General features: G+C 43.1%; 1 protein-coding gene across 1 annotated transcript; it reads right to left on the reverse strand.

The window, feature by feature from the left end:
* Positions 1 to 17,550: 17,550 nt before the first annotated feature.
* Positions 17,551 to 21,851, reverse strand: AARD (alanine and arginine rich domain containing protein). The gene is made up of 2 exons (XM_047728636.1): positions 21,359 to 21,851; positions 17,551 to 19,050 (listed from the first exon to the last, which is right to left on the reverse strand). The coding sequence occupies exons 1-2, from the start codon at positions 21,716 to 21,718 to the stop codon at positions 18,907 to 18,909; spliced, it is 504 nt and encodes a 167-aa protein (XP_047584592.1). The 5' UTR covers positions 21,719 to 21,851; the 3' UTR covers positions 17,551 to 18,906.
* Between the last annotated feature and the right edge of the window lie 267 nt (positions 21,852 to 22,118).

Consider the following 22,118-nt stretch of genomic DNA (forward strand, 5'->3'; position numbering starts at 1 on the left):
CAGATTGTTTTTAAGACAGTGACCTAGAAGCTCCAGAAAGCCCTTACACCCACACTCATTTGTCCAAACTTAGTTATATGGCCACGCTGAATTACAATTACAGCAGGAGAATGCCACTAGTGGGCATCTGTGTGACCAGCTCAAAATCAGGGGGCTTATAACTAGTAAGAAAAACAGTTGGGATGGAAAAACCTGTGAACAATGAGTGGTCCCTGTATAGGCCAAAATAGAAAACAAGGTATTGATTACCCTATGCCAGCATCCGAATACCAGCTGTGGGGAGCAGCTCTTCTCGGACCACCTGGGTGACATCCAGGGGTGGTCTTATGATTTTTGTGGTCACTAGCAAATATTGAAAAGTCTGCTGGTCACTTGGGTCCTCCAAATAGTCTCAGTTCGCTAATTCCTATGTCTAATTAGCATAATTATGAAAACTCAAATATCCATTAAAAGTTGAAGTGTCTTCTCCAGGAAGCTCAGGTCTTCTGAAAGTGGGAAGTCTACATTGAGAAGAGAGGGAATGGTTGACTTTGTTTTCCTGGTAGTCCTGTCCATCTTAACCAACTCCAAAACAGGAGCCCCTTAACCTTCCTTGGCTGGGGTCATACCTGCTGATTCACTTCCCTGGCTCAGGTCAACAAGAGTTCACAGACTCCCCTTCACTTATTCGGTGGTAGGCCTGCAGAACTCAGGTCCTGGACCCCTAATTCAAGCCTGGTGCCTGGACAGCCTTTGCAGCAAATTCATAAATTGTTCCCCCAGACACCTGAATCACATGCCACCAAGAGTAGGAAGAATGTTGCATAATATTTCTGATGAGTAGATGATGAGGTATAAATGCATCATTAGGCATGTTTCATGGGACGGAGGAGAGAGTAAAAAAATTTTAGAAAAGGAATTGTGTAGGTGGTTCTTTGCTCACTCAACAGTGCTTTTGCTGTATCGGAAATGAGCAGTTAGGGGATTTGAGCTAGTTTTTCACTAGGCTGCAAGCCTTAAGGTAGAAAAGATTGTTTTAGTTTAAACATTTGTTTACATGAATATCTCAGCTTACAGATACCTTTCCTTACCTAGTAAATTTCAGAGGTGCTATTTATTCAAAGGAAATCAAGGCTAAAATTTCCAGCAGAATCTGGGATACAAATAGAGGAAGTAAAACACACACAGTTTGCACTATAGAACTGCCATCGTTATGGCGGTGAGGCCATGTGCATATTACTATTGCATATACAAGTGCATAATACTATTTGGGAAATTGCCTATTTGATTGTTCCTCAGAATAGAGTACAAAATAGTGCAAGGACGCAACGCTCATTGTCTAAGGAAACAAGCCCATGGGGAAAAGAAAGACAAATGTTCATTACCAGAAACCAATATCTTTCTGAATTTCATGCTTTGAAAACATAGAAAAATATTCCAAAAAGACAAATTGCTTTGCCTAAAAGCTGTTGAAAATGGAAATATCATCAAAGGTCTGAAAACAAGGAAATGAAGTCAGTGGCTTGTGCTATAATGTGAGCCATCCTATCCTCCTCCTGCCTTACCTGCCAGCCCCTCTCCAAAGACTGATGATTGTAGGACAAGAGAAGGAGGTGATATGGAACCATGGAGAGAAGGTCAGTTGACGGAGAGAGTGGGACGTTTAGATACCATTCCCCGACCACAGCTACTTTAATTTGATTTGTGTTTTCTACAGGGAATACCTCTACAAATTTACCATCCCCTCAATGTAACCAGGGACAGTAATAACAGCTAACAGAGTACTTATTATGTGTGTCAACTTTTGTTCTAAGTAAATATATATACATACACACGACCTCATTTCATTTCTTACTAATCTTGTAAGAAATGGTAGATAATATTATCCCAATTTTCCAACTGAGCAAACCAGCACAGAAAGGTTAACTAACTTGTTTAAGTTCTTATAGCAAATAACACTGGAGGTAAGATAGGAACCCAGGCTTAGAGTCTATGCTTTTACCAACCATCCAGTGCAGCCTCTTTGACTATAGCAATAGTTATTACAGTAGATTATATTACTGTTCCCAACTATTCACTCCCTCTCTCTACAAGAGAATTAAATGTACTCATTCATTGCCATGAGATTTCATGCCTTTGGAGGAGAAGTATACCTCCCTTTCCCATTCCCCATTAATGGTAGTGTTGGTCACATGACTTTGGTCAATGGAATAGCAGTCTGTCAAGTTCCCACAGAAGCTTAAAGAACCATCAGGTATTTCCTACAAACCTCAGTCCTCAACCTCCCTCTCTCTCTCAAGCTTTCTTCCCTCTCTCCCTCTTTCTCGCTCTCTCTGCTATAAATAAAACAGGTCCTACATAGATGTCACTCCATCTAAATTTCAGCTGTTGACATGTAACAGGGACTAGAATAAATGTTTGTTATCCTAATCCACTGAGATTTGGGGCTTACTTGTTGCTGCGCCTCAGCTGGTTAATACAGTAAGCATCTCCTTAGTACCAATAGCAGCTGAAACGAATTCTCTGATCTTACAAGTATAACACATTGTTCTACAGAATTCACAAAGGTCGCTAGTGTGTAACTGGGTAAACCAAGAATCTTCACATGTTTTATTAGGAAAATATCATGACTCTCATTCTGTAAAGGGAAAAACAGATCTCAGCTTAAGTGGCTTGACCAAAAATCAAAGCATTGGCATTGCAAAGCCATCTCCAACCCCCATCCATCTATGTGATTTCAAAGCACAAGTCTTTCTTGATAGCACATCACATCCTCTTCCAGGAGACAGAAGACCAGAGAAAACCTGTATTACCTAGGGAGAGTTTGTGACACTGGAGTTTGAAAACTCAGAATCCCCAGCCTGAGCTGGAAGGACCCCTAAATTGTGAATGCGTCACAGCCTATGTTCTCCTTACCAACCTGAAAAACTACAAATATAAGTTACACTGTTTAGAAAGAACTATCACTTCCAACTTTACCTGGTTATGCTTTATAAACCTGTATGTCACCATGAGAAAACCACTGTATGTTTTATCAGTATTAATCATTTTCTTTTACGAGCTCTCATTTATTTGGGTCTATGCTCCTTCCCCCTCTGAATACTGAAAGACAAAGTATTACCCTTTGAAGATTATAAAATCCAATTGAACTTGATGGTTCAAAGTTATACAAGTGAAATATTGCTTGACCAACATAGAAATCGGAAAGTATCACACTCTTGTTAACTATCAATGTCCCAAGTGGACAGTCTCCATGGCAACATGGAGAAAAAAATGTATGATTGGACAACTTGCTTCATGGAGTATAGAGTAGTGCAAATTAAATTAATTTCCCAGGCAATTTAAAAATAAAATGGAAAAGATATTTGGTTTTTCTTCCATTTTTTATGCTAACTTTTCATTACCTCTTCTCTTCTCTCCCATCTCCTTTTTCAATATAAGCTAAATGGAGCCACCAAGGTTTTAGTGGGTTTTGTTTGTGTTTTTAAATCAGACTACCACTTAAGACTGAGGAATCTTGAAAATGTATTCACTCTGCATTTTTAAAAGTCCATTCCTTGGCTCTGGGGGATTTTTATTTGAGTCACGATAATGTCTTGGTTGTTTATATAAGGCACATCTTTACTTTTCTCTTATGACAATGGCAAGGTACAACTATTTATTACTTGTGAAGGTTTAAAAGTAGGAGCTAAACTGTTAGAAACATTCAAGGAATGAAAATAGATTGCTGCACTTTATCCTGAATCTCCCTTTGGTGAATGGGTCAGACACTCATTTCATTCAAGTCTTTGGTCCTTGTATTTCAGGGCATGTGTTAGAGATGGGGAGCCAGCAACAGTGTCTTCTGGAACTCAGCTTCATTGCCTGCATGGCACTGACAGGACTTTGCTGCCAGTGTTTCATACCTGAGCAGCAATTTTCTTCCATAATTGGGCAAGTACGTTACAAGAATCTGATGTCACCCGGGAGTATTGATATTTTATCAAACAGGCTACCCAAGGGCAAATTTGTCAGAATCTGTATCTCTTGATAATTCATTGATCCTAGAGAACCTAAAATGTGACAGATTGAGAGGCTGCCTGTGACTACAAAAGCTGGAGAAGGAGGAAGAGGGCATCATTAAAAGGACTCACAGATAGGACAGACTCATGGCATGCCTTTAAGGTGAAGCATATTCCAGGGTGATGGCCTTACCCACTGCTGTGCCCCTAGTGCTGGATGAACTTGGGGGTTGGAGGGCTGGAAGCTCCAACTGCCACCTCAAGGAGGCCTGAGGAAGGCAAACACAATCAAGGGGGAGTAGAGAGATGTCAACGGATAGCAAGGTGGAGTCCAGGAAAAAATTCATATATATTTAAGTAGCTATTGAACTGGAGCAAGCCAGAGGCCAGACCGATCCACAGGGGTCTTATCTGTAAAGTAAAGGTGTTTAAGTCCAGACCTCAGACTTTTCTTCTCTGGCATGCACTCTCTCCATGAGCTCTCGGGGATTCAAATCAAGCCCTCAACGGCACCCTTAGTTCACCTTAATAAGTTCACCTTAATAAGACTTAAAAACATTCTTCAGGAAGAACCTCTCATAAGGAGACTTCATAATAGTAGAAAGAGCTGCTTAGTGACAAGAACTATTCAGGGATTTTTCTGCTCAAAGTTCACATTAAAAGAATAAAATGTTATTTAAGCCAAAATTGACTTAAGCCAGTGGGTGTTTTTTCTTTATTGAGGTAGCAGAGACTGCTGGGGGAGGGGGAAAGAGAAAGAGCCTGGGGAGGAAGGGAAGGAAAAGCTCCACAAATAGCTATTTCAGAAGAAGCTGCAGCTTAGAGTTAAAAAGAGTTAGTGAATGGGGTGCCTGGGTGGCTCAGTGGGTTAAAGCCTCTGCCTTAGGCTCAAGTCATGATCTCAGGGTCCTGGGATCAAGCCCTGCATCGGGGTCTCTATTCAAGCGGGGAGCCTGCTTCCCTCCCTCTCCCTCTGACTGCTTCTCTGTGTACTTGTGATCTCTGTCTGTCAAATAAATAAGTAAAATCTTAAAAAAGAAAAAAAAAAGAGTTAGCGAAAGGTAAACCCCTGAAAATCCAGGAAGATGTGGAACTCACAGTGACGGGGAATACAAACTCATTCAAATCCCAAAGAACAGAATGACTTCAGTTGACGTCTAGGTAGCGGGCAGCCAGGTGTAATATATCTTTTAAATAATCTGATGTATATCTTGGCTTGGAGGAGCGTATTTAAAAATTTTTTAATATTCATTATTAGGTTTTTTTTTTTTTTCTTATTTGATTAGAAGATCACTGGCATGTTAGCAAGATCTCAGAGTTTGGAATAAGCTATTCTTTGGTTTGCATTTCAGTTTTACCAATTATGTACCCTTCAGAGACCCTGTTTCTTCATTTCTTTTTTTTTTTAAACATATTCTTTTTTTTATTATTATTATTTGACAGAGAGAGAGAGAGAGAGAGAGACAAAGAGAGAGATCACAAGTAGGTAGAGAGGCAGGCAGAGAGAGGAGGAAGCAGGCTCACTGCTGAGCAGAGAGCCCGATGCGGGGCTCGATCCCAGAACCCTGAGATCATGACCTGAGCCGAAGGCAGAGGCTTAACCCACTGAGCCACCCAGGTACCCCTGTTTCTTCATTTCTAATATGAACATGAAAGAACTATCTACTTCTCATGGCTGTTATAAGGATCTACAATAAGAAATATAAAATACATAACACATAGTAGGTACTAAAAAACTTCATGTTTGGGAAACTCGTTCAGTGTTTTCTGGGTTAAAATATGTTAAGTAGGGGTGCTTCAGCTCGGGTCATGCCTGCTTCTCCCTCTTCCACTCCCCCTGCTTGTGTTCCCTCTCTTGCTGTCTCTCTCTCCCTTTCAAATAAATAAAATCTTTTTTAAAAAAGTTTGTAAAGTATGTGAAGCACCTTACCCAACAAGGTGCCTGTGTAGGTAAGGGAAAGATGTTGTGTAGCATCAGGCAATTTTGAAATTGATGAAGTAGAACATAGAGCTATTGTTATCTGATTTTGGCTTCTGCACCTGCTTGTGAGCTTCTGCTGACATGTGGCCTATTACACACATCCTGAGTCGATTCAAGGCTAGGAAAAGAGATTTTCCTCGGAGTCTGGCATCCAGGAACCCAGATGCTCTGGGGAGAGGTGCTACATATTTTGCTGAGTGGATGAGCTTCCTGAAAGCACTGTGTGAGCCAAATATGTAACAGGAGGTCTGTGTCCCCCTCACAGGGAGTTTTTAAAACACTATCTAGTGCCATAGAAATCGTTCCAGTTTGTTTTTCACTTGGTTGTGTCTCAGGAGCCATTATGAAAGTCTGCGAGAACAGCAGCAAACATCATCTCCTCGGCCATGCTTTTGCTTCTGCTTTGAATTAACAGCGATCTTGGGTTTCAGTTCATTAGAATGTTCTGAATAGAGATAAATTAATTAATGGATTTAACAACCGGAATAAGCGTGCCCATACTTCAAAAGGATTGCTCTTTCTTTATGCCTCCCATATCTCATTAGGAAAAATAGGTCAAATGGAGACAAACTAATTCAACTCAATTTGTCTCCTTTCAGCTCCAGGTCTTCTAAGATTGTAAAAGCTTACACCTATACCGATCGAATTTCATGTAAATTTATTGAACTATCAAATTCCTCACAAACTACACTGTAATGAATGCCTGAGTACATAAGATGTTTAATTTATACAAAGGCTGCTTTCGGAAGGCCTTGAAGAGTTTCACCAAGATTATTAGTCCTCAACACAATCTTTTGAAGTTGGGAGAGAGAATAAATTACCAAGACAGAGGGTAGCCTTGAAAGAAATATTTTTCTCATTAAAAGTGAGTTAGTAAAATGGTGCCACTGCTATGGCCAGCAGTCTGCAGTTCCACAATAAACTAAATATAAAATTACCATGAGACTCAGCAAATCCATTCCTGTATGCATACCCCAAGGACCTGAACACGGTGTTGACACAAAAACTCACACACAGATGTTCATAGCAGAACCATTCTCAATAGCCAAAAAGGAGACCCAAGTGTCCATCAACCAATGAATGGATACACAAAATGTGGTATATCCATACAATGGAATATTACTCAGCCATAAAAGGAACAAATATAGCACATGGTCATATATGCTATAATCGGCAGGAAGTCATTATGAAACCTTGAAGTCATTATGCTAAGTGAAAGAAACCACATAATTGTGTCATTCCATTGATGTGAAATACCCAGAACTGGCAAATCCACAGATACAGAAAACAGACCAATGGTTGTCGGGGCCTGTTGGGTGGGAGAAATGAGGTATGGCTTCTTAGTAGGTACGGGTTTCATTTTGAGGAGATGAAAATATCCTGTAACTGGATAGGATGACTGCACAACATTGTGAATGTACGAAACATCATTAATGGCCAATTTTATGTGTATTCTACCACGATTTTTTTTTAAAGATATTTTTTTAAGTAAGTTTGATTCTCATGTTTCTGGAAGGGTATCATGACAAGCCTGACTGAAATCTAAGGGGGAATATTAGACAGCCTCATGGTTCCCTTCCAATGTGGTGTTCCAGAGAAATAAATGAAGCCCAATTTAAGTAGTTCCTGTTCCATGAAGTGAGCTTTCTCCTTCTAGGCCTAAAGATCTCCAAAGTTTTTGGGCGCCTGGGTGGCTCAGTGGGTTAAGCCTCCGCCTTCGGCTCAGGTCATAATCTCAGGGTCCTGGGATTGAGTCCCCCATCAGGCTCTCTGCTCAGCAGGGAGCCTGCTTCCCTCTCTCTCTCTCTCTCTACCTACTTGTGATCTCTCTCTGTCAAATAAACAAATAAAATCTTTAAAAAAAAATCTCCTAAGTTTTTAAATAAACATCCTGACATCTCCCACTCCTGGTCCAATTGAGGGGCTGATGTAATACCTAAATAGAGGTATCCTACTGTACCTATATTAGTATCATCATATTATCATCATAACCCTTTGCTGACTCATCTCCCTTCCCCACCAGATTCTACGTTCCTTGATTGAGCCTTGCATCTTTTTCTGTGGTCCTTGCACTCTGTCTTGATACATGGGAGGAATATCAGAAATTACTCTACCTCATGCATTAAAATGACAACCACACACTGGTGCCAGATTATTAACCTGGTAATGCACCTAATCATCCTTCACAAAACAGCATGTCTGTTTCCCTTCCATGAACTGAAACCACATCTTTGCAGGACAGCATTATACAAGAAAAGTAGTGCCTTAAGACACAGCTGTGGTTATTACTATTTACTACCTGGTAATTAAATGTGTCAGGAGCAACATGAGATTTTTGTGACTTTTGTTGATGACTCCTTAACATTTAATTCTTTGAAAATGAACCAATGACTGACTAAACTTCATAAACTCAAACTGCTCCCAGGCTATTGATCCTCATAAAATGTCATGACTTTCATGCCATGACTAGAGCAGGCATCACTAGGAACAGTTTTGTGATGATTTGGAGAAAATAAGAGCTGTGATGGGTAAGATCTATGTTAATGTCTTGACATCAATGTAGAATAAGAGGGTTACAGTGAAGGTGGGGAAAAGGGAGATTACTTAAAAGAATTAAGATAACAATTTTTTTAAATACGGAGAAGGCATGGCTTTTACTGGTGTCACCAAAAATTGGCCCAAGCAAAAAAATTGGTCCGTATTTTTAGTTACTGCTCTCTAAGGCCTACTGTTCGACTATCCTGAAGCCAAAAGTCATCATTTCCAGCAGCTTTCATTGGACCTTATTGCCTTGTGGTTAACGAGCCAATAAAATGAGTTAACTTATTCAGTACCTAGACAGCTATATTGCAAACAATTTGTTTTCAGTGGTACACGAGGAATAGACTAGATTATCTTTTTGTTTTTATTGTTGTTAGTTGGTAGAAAGCTTGTAGCTTAATATTCAGCCCATTACTTACAAATAATGAAGACTTAATATTTCAAGTACTGACCTTATCCTGGTGTCAACTGTTGGCCCTGTTTTATTTTTCTTCATCTCACTTTTTCATTTGAATCTCCTTCTCCACCTTTACATTGTGTATATTTTTGTAGGTTGACATTAAGTCTTTTTAAAACAAGTTGTTTCTTATACATAAATAGATGAGACTCAACTATGTCTTAAATGAATGAGGGATTGAATAAACAACTATACTTTGTCATTTTTTCCTTCCTTCTTTCTTTCCTTCCTTCCTTCCTCTCTCTCTCCCTCTCTTTCTTTCTTTCCCTCCCTCCCTTCTTTTCTTTTTTCTTCCTTTCCTTCCTTCTTTCCTTCCTCCCTTCCTTCCTTTCTCTCTCCCCCTCCCTCCCTCCCTCAATCTCTTCCTTCCTTCCTTCCTTCCTTCCTTCCTTCCTTTGTCCATTCCTTCCTCCATTCCTTCCTTCATCCTTTCCTTTACTTTTTACTAAGGACATTGATGAAATCTTAGGGATATTCATTATTTAAGATGGGAAATCCATAAAGAGCAAAAACATAAAACAACAAAATGAAAACATTAATATCTTCCACATTCTTTATGCAAGCATTAATATCTTCCACATTATTTAAGACAAAAATCAAAAAGGAGATTTTCCTGGGGGCACCTGGGTGGCTCAGTGGGTTGAGCCGCTGCCTTAGGCTCAGGTCATGATCTCAGGGTCCTGGGATCGAGCCCTGCATCGGGCTCTCTGCTCAGCAGGGAGCCTGCTTCCTCCTCTCTCTCTGCCTGCCTCTCTGCCTGCTTGTGATCTCTCTCTGTCGAATAAATAAATAAAATCTTTAAAAAAAAAATTAAAAAAAAAAAAGGAGATTTTCCTAACTTTAAAATTTCATTAAAGAGGGGTGCCTGGGTAACTCATTGGGTTAGGCCTCTGCCTTCGGCTCAGGACATGATCCCAGGGTCCTGGGATGGAGCCCTGCATCAGGCTCTCTGCTCAGCAGGGAGTCTGCTTTCCTTCCTCTCTCTGCCTGCCTTTCTGCCTACTTGTGGTCTCTGTCTGTCAAATAAATAAATAAAATCTTTAAAAAATAAAAATTCATTAAAGATGTGGAAACCTGCATTTCCCTCCATTCCTCAAATATGATTGCTTCAGTTTCTGTAGAACTCTTCCAGATTCTACCCACTGAGTTTCCTAAACAAGTGGGCAGAAATTATGAGCACACATGGTATCTTAAAGTATTTGGCCAATTATCTTCATGAACTTGTAGAGTTATTAAAAAAAAAAAAAAACAACTGATGTGTGACTAAATGCAACCACTCACTGCCCCTTACTGCTATGTCTGTTTACTTCTTCAAAAAGGAGTCATTTTCCCCCATACTAAAATTGGGGAGAGTGAAGGGGTTTGAAGGAGTGGGTATAAGAGATTATCTTTTGAGGTCATTCACTCTATCTAAAATCAATAAAAGAAAGAAAGAAGCACATTCACGTTATTTAGAATGTGAAAGAACTGGTTTCCTTTGAGGCAGTATGGGGTCAGGATAGGGGTACCAGTAGGGCACTGACAATGCTCTTTTGTGTAAGACTTTATTATTTTTTATGTATTACTTACATCATCTTTTCCAGCAGCTACTACTATCATAAAAGTTAAATTTTCGGGTATCTTTAATGGCTACCCTTGTTCCCAAAGATAAAGTCTGAAACCCAAAGAAGAGCCTGAGAGGCCTGTCATCACATAGTGCCCTCTTCTTACTGCTCCCGCCATGCTGCTTAACACCTTACCCCTTCCTTCCAAGCTCCAATTACACTGAGCTTTTTTCACCTCATCTTAGTAGATGATGACTTTGCTCACTTCTGGGACTTTCCATGGGCAGTTATTTCTACTTAAAACTATCTGCTCCTTCTCCTCCTTTCCCAGCCTTCTTTTGACTACGCTTCTGGAAACTTCCCCCTCCCATCACATCTGGATTAAATGTGCCTTCTAGCTACTTACTCCCTTAGCACTCTGAATTTTCCCCTACCACAGCATGTATCATCTTATATTATAATATTTTACTGACTTATCTGCCCCTTCATCTAGAGTGTAAGTACCGTGAGAAGGAAAACCCCATCTTTTGTGTTCATTGTCCTTTGTTCAGCACCCAGCGAGATGTTCATTTCAAAGTTGATACACAAGACATACCTAGAATAGTGCCTAGTGCCCAGTAGGCACAATAAAGTTAAAGACAGGAAGAAAGGAAGAGAGGGAGGGAGAAGGAGAGAAAGAGAGAGAGAAACAAGGATGTTTGGACCATTAGATTCATGCTGTTAATTGAACTTAAGGCAAAATCATAAGGCACACAGAATTTACTTTATTTTTTTTTTATTTCTTTACAGCGTAACAGAATTCATTGTTTTTGCACCACATCCAGTGCTACATGCAATACGTGCCCTCCTTAATACCCACCAACTGGCTCCCCCAACCTCCCACCCCCCGCCCCTTCAAAACTCTCAGATTGTTTTTCAGAATCCCTAGTCTCTCATGGTTCACCTCCCCTTCCAATTTCCCTCAACTCCCTTCTCCTCTCCATCTCCCTATGTCCTCCAGGTTATTTCTTATGCTCCACAAATAAATGAAACCATAAGATACTTGACTCTCTCTGCTTGACTTATTTCACTCAGCATAATCTCTTCCAGTCCTGTCTATGTTGATACAAAAGTTGGGTATTCATCCTTTCTGATGGAGGCATAATACTCCATAGTGTATATGGACCACATCTTCCTTATCCATTCATCTGTTGAAGGGCATCTTAGTTCTTTCCACAGTTTGGCGACCATGGCCATTGCTGCTATAAACATTGGGGTACACATGGCCCTTCTTTTCACTACACCTGTATCTTTGGGGTAAATACCCAGTAGTGCAATTAAGGCACAGAGAATTTAAGTTTAGTATCTTTTTTTTTTTCTATTCCCTTCCCTTCTTCAATTGTTCATGATAGACACTCTAAAACTCAGTGTTTTCATATCACCACCTAAGCTAAGTCACATTTAGGAATCACGGACAACATTGTATATTGAAAGGTGATTTTAAAAACATTAGCTTGAGACGATAATTAAACCAAAAAATCTTAAAGATCATTTTGATCTCAACTCCTCACTTTACAAATGAGTAAACTGAAGCCCAGAGACATCAGTAAGTCACAAGACATCACAGAGCAAGCTCAGCTCTGAGATGACCCACAGCAGAATCTCCTGGCTTTTCAAATTGCACTTTTTCCAGGAGGTAACAACATCCACTTAGGGAGGGTGACATCATGGGAAGAAGTGGGAGGGTGATATTTCCAAAATAAGCCAGGCAAGCTTTCTTGCTACCCTCTTGAATTTCAACAGTTTCAAACAACACCAGCCTCAGAAGGTTGTTGTGGGTTTAATGAGCTTTTGGCCATGGCAGCACCCAGATTATAAACTGCAAAGCACTTGGTTAGCTGGAAGGACTTGGGGTAAATCGGAAACCATCAAGTCAGCGCAAAAGCTGGTAGATCCCAAAGGACATTGGTCATGGTCCCAACAACCTGACAATCCCATCTCAAAACCCAGAGAAGTTCCATTGCATGACAATTCCTAGGAATCCTATAGAAGTTTAGAGACACTAGCATCCTCAGTACCAACTGAGAAGCAACTTATGGAGAAACTCGGTTCCAGGCTGTTTCTTGCCTGTTTGCTAAACTTCCCAGATATAAAATTTTTTAAGTGCTGATGAACAGTTGGCTATGTTTTGCTGCCAGTTCACTCCCAAGACACTTTAAGAAATTATTTCGTCCCCACTTCTTTCAATTGCTGAAAACTCTAAAATGACTTCTGTGACAGAATTAGATAGGTAGTAGGTTCCTTAGGCATTGGGATATCCTTAATGGAGTTTAAAAATTTTTTTTAAGTTTATATGAGCAAAAATCGATTTGAATCGGGCAGAATCCAATCTAGCAAACAGAAAGGAGCTCCGAGGAGCTATAGAAAATGAAAGACTTTTATAGGCAGAAGGGAGTGTGAACAAGGAAATTATACTGGGCAGAAAAAGTGGGTTGGTTATTGCAAAGTTACTTTCCTTTCAGGGTTGGTAAGGGTCTATCAGGCTGATTACCTAATAGTGCTGATCAGGCGATTTCTGACTGACTGGTTTAAGATGGCATTTCTGGGAACACCGAAACTGATAAGTCTCCATTTGGTGATGTGGTGCTTAGCATAGTTTGGGGCTTGTTGTCTTGTTTTTAACAAGTGTGAGAATGAGAAGATTTTTTCAACAGTCAGAACCTTTATTGTGGAATTCCAGAATCTCTTCCATAGGGTTCCAGAAGGGGGTTCCTCTCAGACAAGTCTTCCCCAATATGCCTTAATTGGTCTCCTATTGCCCAAGATGGGCCTTCACTAAAGGCATGTGTGAGACACTTAAGCAGCTAGTTGGTCTCTTTGGAGTCCTTTGCTCCTAGTTTCCAGTGATATCACACTTGCAATCAGACAGTGCATCATGCTGAACCTTTATCCCAAGAGGTTGTTAAGTGTGTCCGTTAGGATGCTCCAGATGCAAGAAACTGAATGCCCAAATAAAAGTGGCTTAGAAAAAAATGGATCTTTTTCAAAAAGATTTATTTGAGAGAGAAAGCATGTGTGTGCATGAGTGGGGGTAGGGGCAGAGGGAGAGGGAGAAGCAAACTTCCTACTGAGCAGGGAGCCCAACACTGGGCTCGATCCCAGGACCCTGAGATCATGACCTGAGCCGAAAGCAGATGCTTTACCGACACAGCTACCTAGGTGCCCCTAAACAGTTGTATCTTGTTATTGTCCCTGCATCACAGGTAAAAAGCCCTAGGGAGGCAGTCTGAGGGTTGGCTCAGTCATTCAACGATGCCATCAGAGACACTGCTGCTTTTCATCTTCCTATCTTCTCATCTTCAAAGTGTCCATATCATCTCCCTCATTGTTCACAAGGTGGCTGCAGCAGGTGCCACTTTACCACCTCAAGTGACAAGGTTCCTAAGCAAGAAAAGAAGAATTAAGGAGGAAGAGAGCTTCCCTCCCATTTCTCCTTTTGTAAGGAAAGCAACTGTTTCTCAGAAACCCCCCCAGCAAGCCTCCCCTTATGTCTTTTTGGACAAAACTGGATTCTGCAGCCAGAGGGCCTATAAAAAGTGAAACTGTCATTCTCAGTCTCTGTTTTGGAATTGGGCTTTCCCAATAGGCAAGAACGAGCAAAATGTTTGTTGGATAGGCTGTTGGAACAGACACTACTTGAGAGCATTCTAAGCACTTCATGTCGATTAGATCGACAACAGATCTTCACATGGGGTAGGTGTGATCATTACCATTTTACTGAGAAGCAAACTCCACTTGGAGACAGTAACAGAGCAAAGCAGTGCAGCAGCCCAGATTCGAACTCCATCGCCTGACTCCAGAGGCTGCACTCCTAACTCCACGTTACACTGCTCTGGGCCTGTAGTGTCTGCCACAGCAGGTAATCTGCCAGGCTGCTTCTAGAATCTAACACATGAAAGGACTGAGCAGTGCTTGTCTCCCTCTGAAGTGCAAATGTGACATTTCCCCTGGCTGCTGTCATGTATGGGTGAGAAGAGCAGAGAGGCTTCCTGTCATCATCAAGGCTGCAACAGCTGGGGCTGTGATCAGGGCAAGGGCTGGGGCCAGGAGAGTCCACGTCATGGCCGGGGCCACTGATGGAGTACGTGACCCACCGGGCTTCCACAGGTAGCAGACAGTCTGGGCGAGTCAGGGTGAGTGATTGAAGAGTCCAGCTCCAACAGGCAGGGTTAGAATAGAACGGTTTCTAAGTTACAGGGATGTTATGCAGGCCACTTCCACTCTCACTTTTCAATGAGAAGAATGAGTCCCCAAGAGGGCAGTGTAATTTGTCCAAGGTCCCCCAGCCAGTTTTAATGCTGGGGGCGAAGTCCTCAAGGACACCTTCTCTGGCTGTCCCTTGCAAAAAGCATCCCTCCCACTTTATATGTGCTTCTGTTATCATTTCTGTTACACTGCTGCATTTATTCATGTGTGCCTGGGTCTCCCCCATCACTCTGGAAGGGTCTGGGTAGTGAGCCCACAGCCAACCCTGGACCCTAATCTTGCTTGAGCTGCCTGCCAGCTGAGTGACCTAAAGTCGTATAACTTCTCAATACTCATTCTCCTTCCTCTACAAAATGGCAGAAACAGTAATTCCGACTCACAGTGCTGTTGAGACAATTAAGTTTTAAGCTGCACGTACCACTGTATGCCGGACAGATCTGGGGTTTGGTAAGGCGCAGTTATTATTAATTTTGTATCTCCGTGGTGCTCACGCTCAAGTTTGGCAAATCGATTTATCAATCAGTAGGGGAGACGAAGAGTCGGTGTCCTAAAAGAGGGCAGGCAGCGCAGTATACGAGAGACACAAAGGTGCAGTGAAGAGAGGGGCAGGCACAGGAAAGGTCTGAGTCCCCGAGGAGTCGATGAAAAAAACTCACAGGGAACAGAAGAGCCTTCGCTCACTCAGTCTCCCCAACCTGCCCCAGCACTCTTCCGTTTGAGCTCCTCGCGGTTGAAAGCAGACAGGTTCTCTTCCCACCGTCTTTTTCAGATAGAGCTAAAGAATTTGCTTTAGCTCACAGAGCTGGTGCCGAAGCCAAGACTAACTCCCCAAGCCAAGTGACTCCGAAAATGTGTTCTGCCTGCATACAAATCACACCGAGGATTAACCAAACGAGGGCACATGCAGCTCCTGGCACGACGCCGGGCACAGGAGTGGGGGCTCCCAACATTTCTGGTTTCATTAGCGTCCTTACACCGCGGGGCTCCGCCTGCCCCGGCCGCGCGGAGAGGACGGTGGCCCTGATCTCCTAAGGAAGCCGGGCCGTCTCCTAACCCTCCTCCTTCACCGCAGCCGGCGTCGGGAAGCAGCGAGGACGCGGCCCTCTGGGAGGCCGGCCCGATTCAGGCTGCTGCCAGGGTGCGCAGCCATCTGAGTTACAGTGGCCGGCACGGGTACCCGGGAGACAAGAACAGGCTGCCAGATGCACGGGCGGACAGGGCGGCAAAGGCCCGGCGTCCACCTGCACCGACCTCTAATCCCCCATAATCCTCCTCGGTAATCACGTGGCCTAGAGGCAGGCGCAATGGCGGCGGCGGCGGTGATGGTGGCGGCGGCGGCATGGCTGAACGCATCGAGAGAGAAAGCAACTGGCACTGAGGGCCTTGTGCCAGGCCGGAAGCCAGGAGGGACTCCGGCAGTGATTATATAGCGGTAAATAAACATAGCTGATGGCTGCCCCGGGTCTCGGACCCTGCCAGGGCAGGGACCAGGGGAGATGGGGTTCTTGTGATGACAGTGGTGTAGACCCAGCCCTCATGGGTTCACTCCCATCTGTCCCCAGACTGAGCGCTCTAGAAACACCTGTTCCAGCAGACATCATCTGGCAAGCCAAACAAAACGTGGACTCATCCGGGCAGCTGTAAAGGCATTTAATGCCTAACAACCTGTGCGAGGCTTGTAATTGTCATAATAATTTGGCACCTCTTTACCGTTAGGCGCTAACCAAGTATCATCCTCTATCTAGGGAAAGCCCAGTTCCTGCTAACATGGTTTTTCCCTCCATAATGAAGGCTGTGAGAAATTGTATCATTTGAAAGCAAAACAAAACCTTAATAAGGTATTTTCCTCGCTAAGCTGTTCCAGTTGCTCTTCTTTTGGGCCCTCTCTACCCACTGTTGGTAGGAACATCTCGCTTTCTTTGGCTTATCCTGTTACTGCTTCCCTGTTGCATAATTGAGGTTATTATTTTCTCATTTTCCCCTCCACTGGCAGCCGTCTGGTCCCTTCTATGTCGTATTTCCTTAGGATGCCACACTGTTGTTCTAGCTTATTTAAACACTCTGGAAAGCCAGGAAATGTAGCCATTTTAGACACATCCCCACATTCCCCAGAAAAGTGTCCCTGCTGTCCTTCCATGTGCTACAGCAGGACCAGAATTGAGTAGGCGAACAACATACAGCCGAGTGCCACTGTAGCAAGCAAATAGTAAAACAATCTGGCTTCTGCTACTGGGGGAAAAAAAAAAAAAAAAGGAAGGCATGTCTTATGAGAACAGATTCACTTTATGAGGGGAAACAGGGCAAAAACATTGAATAACAGTAGTGTCCCGTATATCAGGCTCTCATCGAATCTCAGTATTAACAGCGAAGATCAAGGCCAGTCCCACTGGTTAGGGCTTCCCCATAGTAAAGGCTTTTGAAACAAAGAGTTTCTTATTCAGCTTCTGCATCTGTCACTCCCCAAAGATACAGGGATCCACAGCTTATCGCTAGAAGATATGGAAGGAAAGTAACGACCGAAAACTTTACAATAAACTGATCAGCACTTTTATATCTGAAAAAGGGAAAAACAGGGATCTATTTACAGAAGTTCTCCTTTTTCTTTTGAGTTCTGATAGAGCACATCATCACTACAATCGAATTATTCATATGAGAACTAATCCGTGTTGGCTTCTCTGTAGTCAAGGAACAGAGCTTATTAAATGATTCATCTTGAGTATTATATAAACGCAGAACCACAATTTATCAATATTAACTTTGAAAATGTACTTGAGAATGACTGCCCCAACATTTTTTTTTTAACGAGAATATTTTTCAAATTTTCAAAGAACAGATCACAAGGAATTCCACCAACTCTTCAGAATTTCTATAACTGTGAGGGAGAGACATATAGAACATCTATTTTACAAATATAAGTAAAGAAATCAGTCTGTATATTTATAAGCCAAGAGCTCATATGCAGAATTTCTCAAGAAATCCAGAGGCCAGATAGAATGCCAACCACGGCTCATTGACAGTGTCCTGTAGGTTGAACATAGTGATACCTCAGTTTTACAGAGGAAAGAAAGTACCAAAAGCCTTGCATAATTCACTTCTAGTGGAAAAAAGGTAAGGACACATTAATTTTTTTTTTTTTACAGATAATGACTTTTATGAATATCACTTAGGTATGCAATTATTTTCTTATTGATTTTATTTTGTGCATTACAGAGGCAGTACTTTTAGGGTAAAGATAGATATTCTAATTCAACATGAATCACCTTAACTCCTAAAAACTGAACAAAGGAATTATGTTAGGAATCTTTGGGGTATAAGTCATAAAAATCCAACTGAACTGCCCTAGGCAGAAAGAGATTTCTTTAGGAGGATATTAGAATATTCTCATGTATCCAGATGACAGCGAGCACTGGGATTTTATGCAGCTCAACCCCAAGGACAAGGAAGATGAGCTCTTTCCATGACTTTTGTGCACTCTGGGACAGTTTCCACCTCCTCCACTGGAGCTGGCACTTTCTCACATGTTGGCCACCAGCAGCTTCCAAGCCCCTCATCGCAAGGCTTCTACCAATCGCAAGGCTTCTACCAACAGGGAATACTCATCCACTCCCTTAGTTCTACTTCAAAAATTTGTAGAACAAGCTGATCAGTCTGTCTTGATCGGCGAGACTCTATCTAAGGGGAGGCAGGGCATCCCTATTGGAAGACTCTTCCCTAAGGGTATGGTTAGAGTCTAGGTAGAAGTAATTCCCAAATAAAAACTTGGGGGGGGGGGGTAGAGACACTGAAAGCTAACTGGACAGACAAACCAAGAATAATCAAATAAAATAAAAACACGCACAGATTCTAAAAGTTCAGGTAATCAGCAAATTGAAGTAGCACAAGATAGAAGGCTAAAAACCAGCGTGAGGCCTTCTTCATTGCATTTTTTTCACTTGAATTTCCCAGCCAAAACTATGACTATATAACTTTAAAACTTGATAATACACCATTTTCTCTCTCCCTTCTCTTAAATGCTTTCTGTCACTTCCCAACAGCATCTAAGTTTTTGGCCTACAAACTGCCCCTAAAATCTTAGAGCATCCATAATATTACCATCAGAATTGTTTTTGGAGTTGTCTGTGTTGTTTTTAGGGTTCAGATCTTCAAGTGTGCACGTCCTTATTCCAGATTCCCAACGTTATGTTCAGAGCTTTGAGATTCGGAAGCAATTTCCAGTTCATACTCCTTTTTCAGTCGTTGCATTTTCTTGTTTAAATCCAGTAAAGTTTTGGCCAGCTGGTGGTTTTGGAAACGCATTTCCAGCTAAAAGTTAGAAAAAGAATAAGGATTTTTATTAGCCTGAGATAACAGATCAAATGAAACAGCTCTCTGCACAGGAAATATAAGGACTTTGTGGGAAAAGAAAATAAGATATCAAAAAAGATGTATTTGTCATCTGATTCTCCATTTCTGACTGTTTGGCCTGGCCATAAAACTGACTTTCTATGAGACAAGGTAAAATCCAGATATACAAATCGCTTTTGAAATAGCCTTGAAATGAAAACAAAAATAGCTGACGCACAAAGCTGTCCACAAGAGAAATTCCTGTGCATGGAAGGCTGTTGTCAAGCAATGGCATGTGATCTGCAATGCAATCATTTATCTTTCTGAGCTTTCTGAGCTACAGGAGAACTAACTGCCCAGGGCCACATGAGCTTTCAAGATCTGGGCCCATTTACTTGATTACTTGTCATTTCAAGTTTTTAGGATTTTAGATGGTCTCCCTGTGGAGCAAAAATACTTAATGACACCTTGGAGGCACATGTACAGTTATATGTACTTATATAATCTAACAATTTCGCTCTAGAGTGAAATCTGTTATACAGCAAGGCTGATTTATACCCTCCTTCAGTGGGGGTTTATGAAGGTCTTCATGTATTAAAAAATAAATCTCTAGGGCAGTTTACCTAAAAGACTGTCCAACAAAGCTTAATGCAACATAATCTTTGTTATGCAGTTGAGAATAATTAAATATTTGCAAATTTCTGTAATTAGGTCTTATTTAATACATGAGGACCCTGTTCTCTGCCTAAAACCCTTCATCACCTCATGAACAGAAACCACGTCAGGATGAACCAGGGTGTTCTGTGAGTGAAAAAGCAAATACTGGTCTTCCCCTCCCGCAGTTTACAAAGTAAAGTCATTGGATAAAATTTTCTTTCCGTTTTCCTCTGCCACATTTGTCTTCATTCTTCAGCACCTGGAACCACCTTTCTGAGAGTAAGAATTTGCAAAGAATAAAGCAAATGAACATAGAGCAAATGAAGAGTAACAACACAACCACCAGCACAGAAAAGCCCCTGGCCCACGCCTCCAGGGAGCTTCAGTCCTCCAGTGTGGCAAAGGTTCTCTATGTCCTGCCCTGCTCTTCTAGCTTCCTTTCCTGGCACTGTCTCCACACCACCCTTACCGCCAGCTGGTCAATTGTTCTTTATGCACGTTTTACATACAAATTTTTATCCACATTTTACATATAATTTTAAGTAAATGGAACTCCTGAAATTCACTCACCCACCCTAGAAATGATTGCATCCTATTAAGACCAGTCCTCACAACAAATAACAGCATAAATGACATAAATAGCAACGTCTCTAGATTAACTGAATCTGTTCATCATTGTCCCTTACACGACGACGACCCTAACGCACGATACATGGACATACATGTGTGGTTGTGTGCAGATCCCTACCGAAGTCTGGTTACAGCCTTTTATCAGAAACTGCTTCTTCTAGCAGTCATGGTGTTAAGGTAAAGAAAGCCTCCACACTCTTCTGCGTCTTCCTCATGACCAGTCATACACCATGGTGAAAATGTTGACCAAGATGTTGACCATGGCCTATAGCCCAGGAACAGAGCATCAGTGTATGTGTGAAATTCCCTGACTCCATTCTGGAAAAAAAAACTTTTGATTTTTTTTTTTTTTTTGGTACAGTCTTTAGGTAATTTTAATTATCCTCATAATAAAAGCCATTGAATAGTATCTATGCTGTAGGTTCTTTATATAATATTATCTCATGCAATCCTTACAGCAATCCTATGAGGTTATTGTCTCTTTTGTAGATGAGTAAACTGAATCCCAAAGTTACTCATTACCATTCCTAAAGTCATAGGGCCAGCAGGAATTAGAAGAGCACGTGTGTCTTAACAAGGGAATTTGAACCTTTATCTGTTGGGAATTTTGTTCTCCACCTGCTCCCCACCCCCACCGGCAACTTTCTATATGGTAGAAAAATACAGAACACGTTGGAGAGGGGTTGGTTACGGGGGTCTTGGGTGTGTCACTAGTAGACTCCGCCCAGGGCAGGTGTCAGCACCCCGGGTCCTGGGAGCCCCCTCCCCTCCCAGATGGCGCTGGGGAAGTAGGCGCGTCAGCACCGTGTCGGGACGCGAGCCGACGAGCGGCCCCGGAGACCGACGGCCGGTGCTCTTCTCACTCTCATCTCTTCCTCCCCGGGAAAAGCTCCCCGCGGCCTCGAAAGTCCTCGAATGGCCCACGCGGCACTGGAGCCCCAGAACTGGAGGAAGGCGACGCTGTGCCCGAGGGCCCGCCGCCGCCGGCGCGCGCGCTCACCAGCTCGGCGCGCAGCCCGGCCAGGGCGGTCCCGACGTGCGCGGCGCCCGGCGGGTCTCGCGGCGCCTCGGCCTCCGCCTCCGGCCCCGCCTCCGCCTTAGGGCGCCCGGAGCTCGCGCGCGGCACGGTCCGCTGCCAGGCGCGGGCTTGCCGCGGCCTGAGGTCTTCCGGCCGCGGGCGGGCGGCGTGGGCCTCCTCCTGGCGGTTCCCGCTCTTGCTGCCCCCGGGGGAGCCGCGCGCGGGACGGGGGCCGGGGAGCCACAGCCCGTCACTGCCTGGGTCTCCGGGGGGTCCGAGGGCAGTTGCCTGTCCGCGGCGGTGGGAGTCCTCGGGGCCCATCTCGGAGACGCCGGCTCCCATTCCAGGCACGTACGCTGACCGTTGCCTTCCAAGTGCGAGAGTTAGAACGGCTGAGGGAGGGCGGGGTCGGGGGGAGCCGCCAGAACCGGTGGGAGCCCTGCCAAGTGGGACGCCGCTGGGGCCCGGCCTCTCGGAAGGCGCTCCACTCCGCCCAGCCTCATCTCTGGCCTTCTTCCCATCCTTAGCAACAACCGAAGGAGGTGGCCCCATGACTCCGAGAAGAGATTTGCCCTGGATCACTTTTCTTGCTCCTTGGACTGTCTTCCTAAGAGGAAGACTTGTGTCTATCCAGGTAGGTGGAAGTTGAGGTACACTTGGAAAGTTTGAGACCAAAGGTAGAATATTTTGTCGCAAAGGCTGTCCCGGTTGCCTTGATTATTTAATACTCCGTTCCTTTAAG

This window comes from Lutra lutra, chromosome 4 (assembly GCF_902655055.1).
Source record: "Lutra lutra chromosome 4, mLutLut1.2, whole genome shotgun sequence".
NCBI classification, from domain to species: domain Eukaryota; kingdom Metazoa; phylum Chordata; class Mammalia; order Carnivora; family Mustelidae; genus Lutra; species Lutra lutra.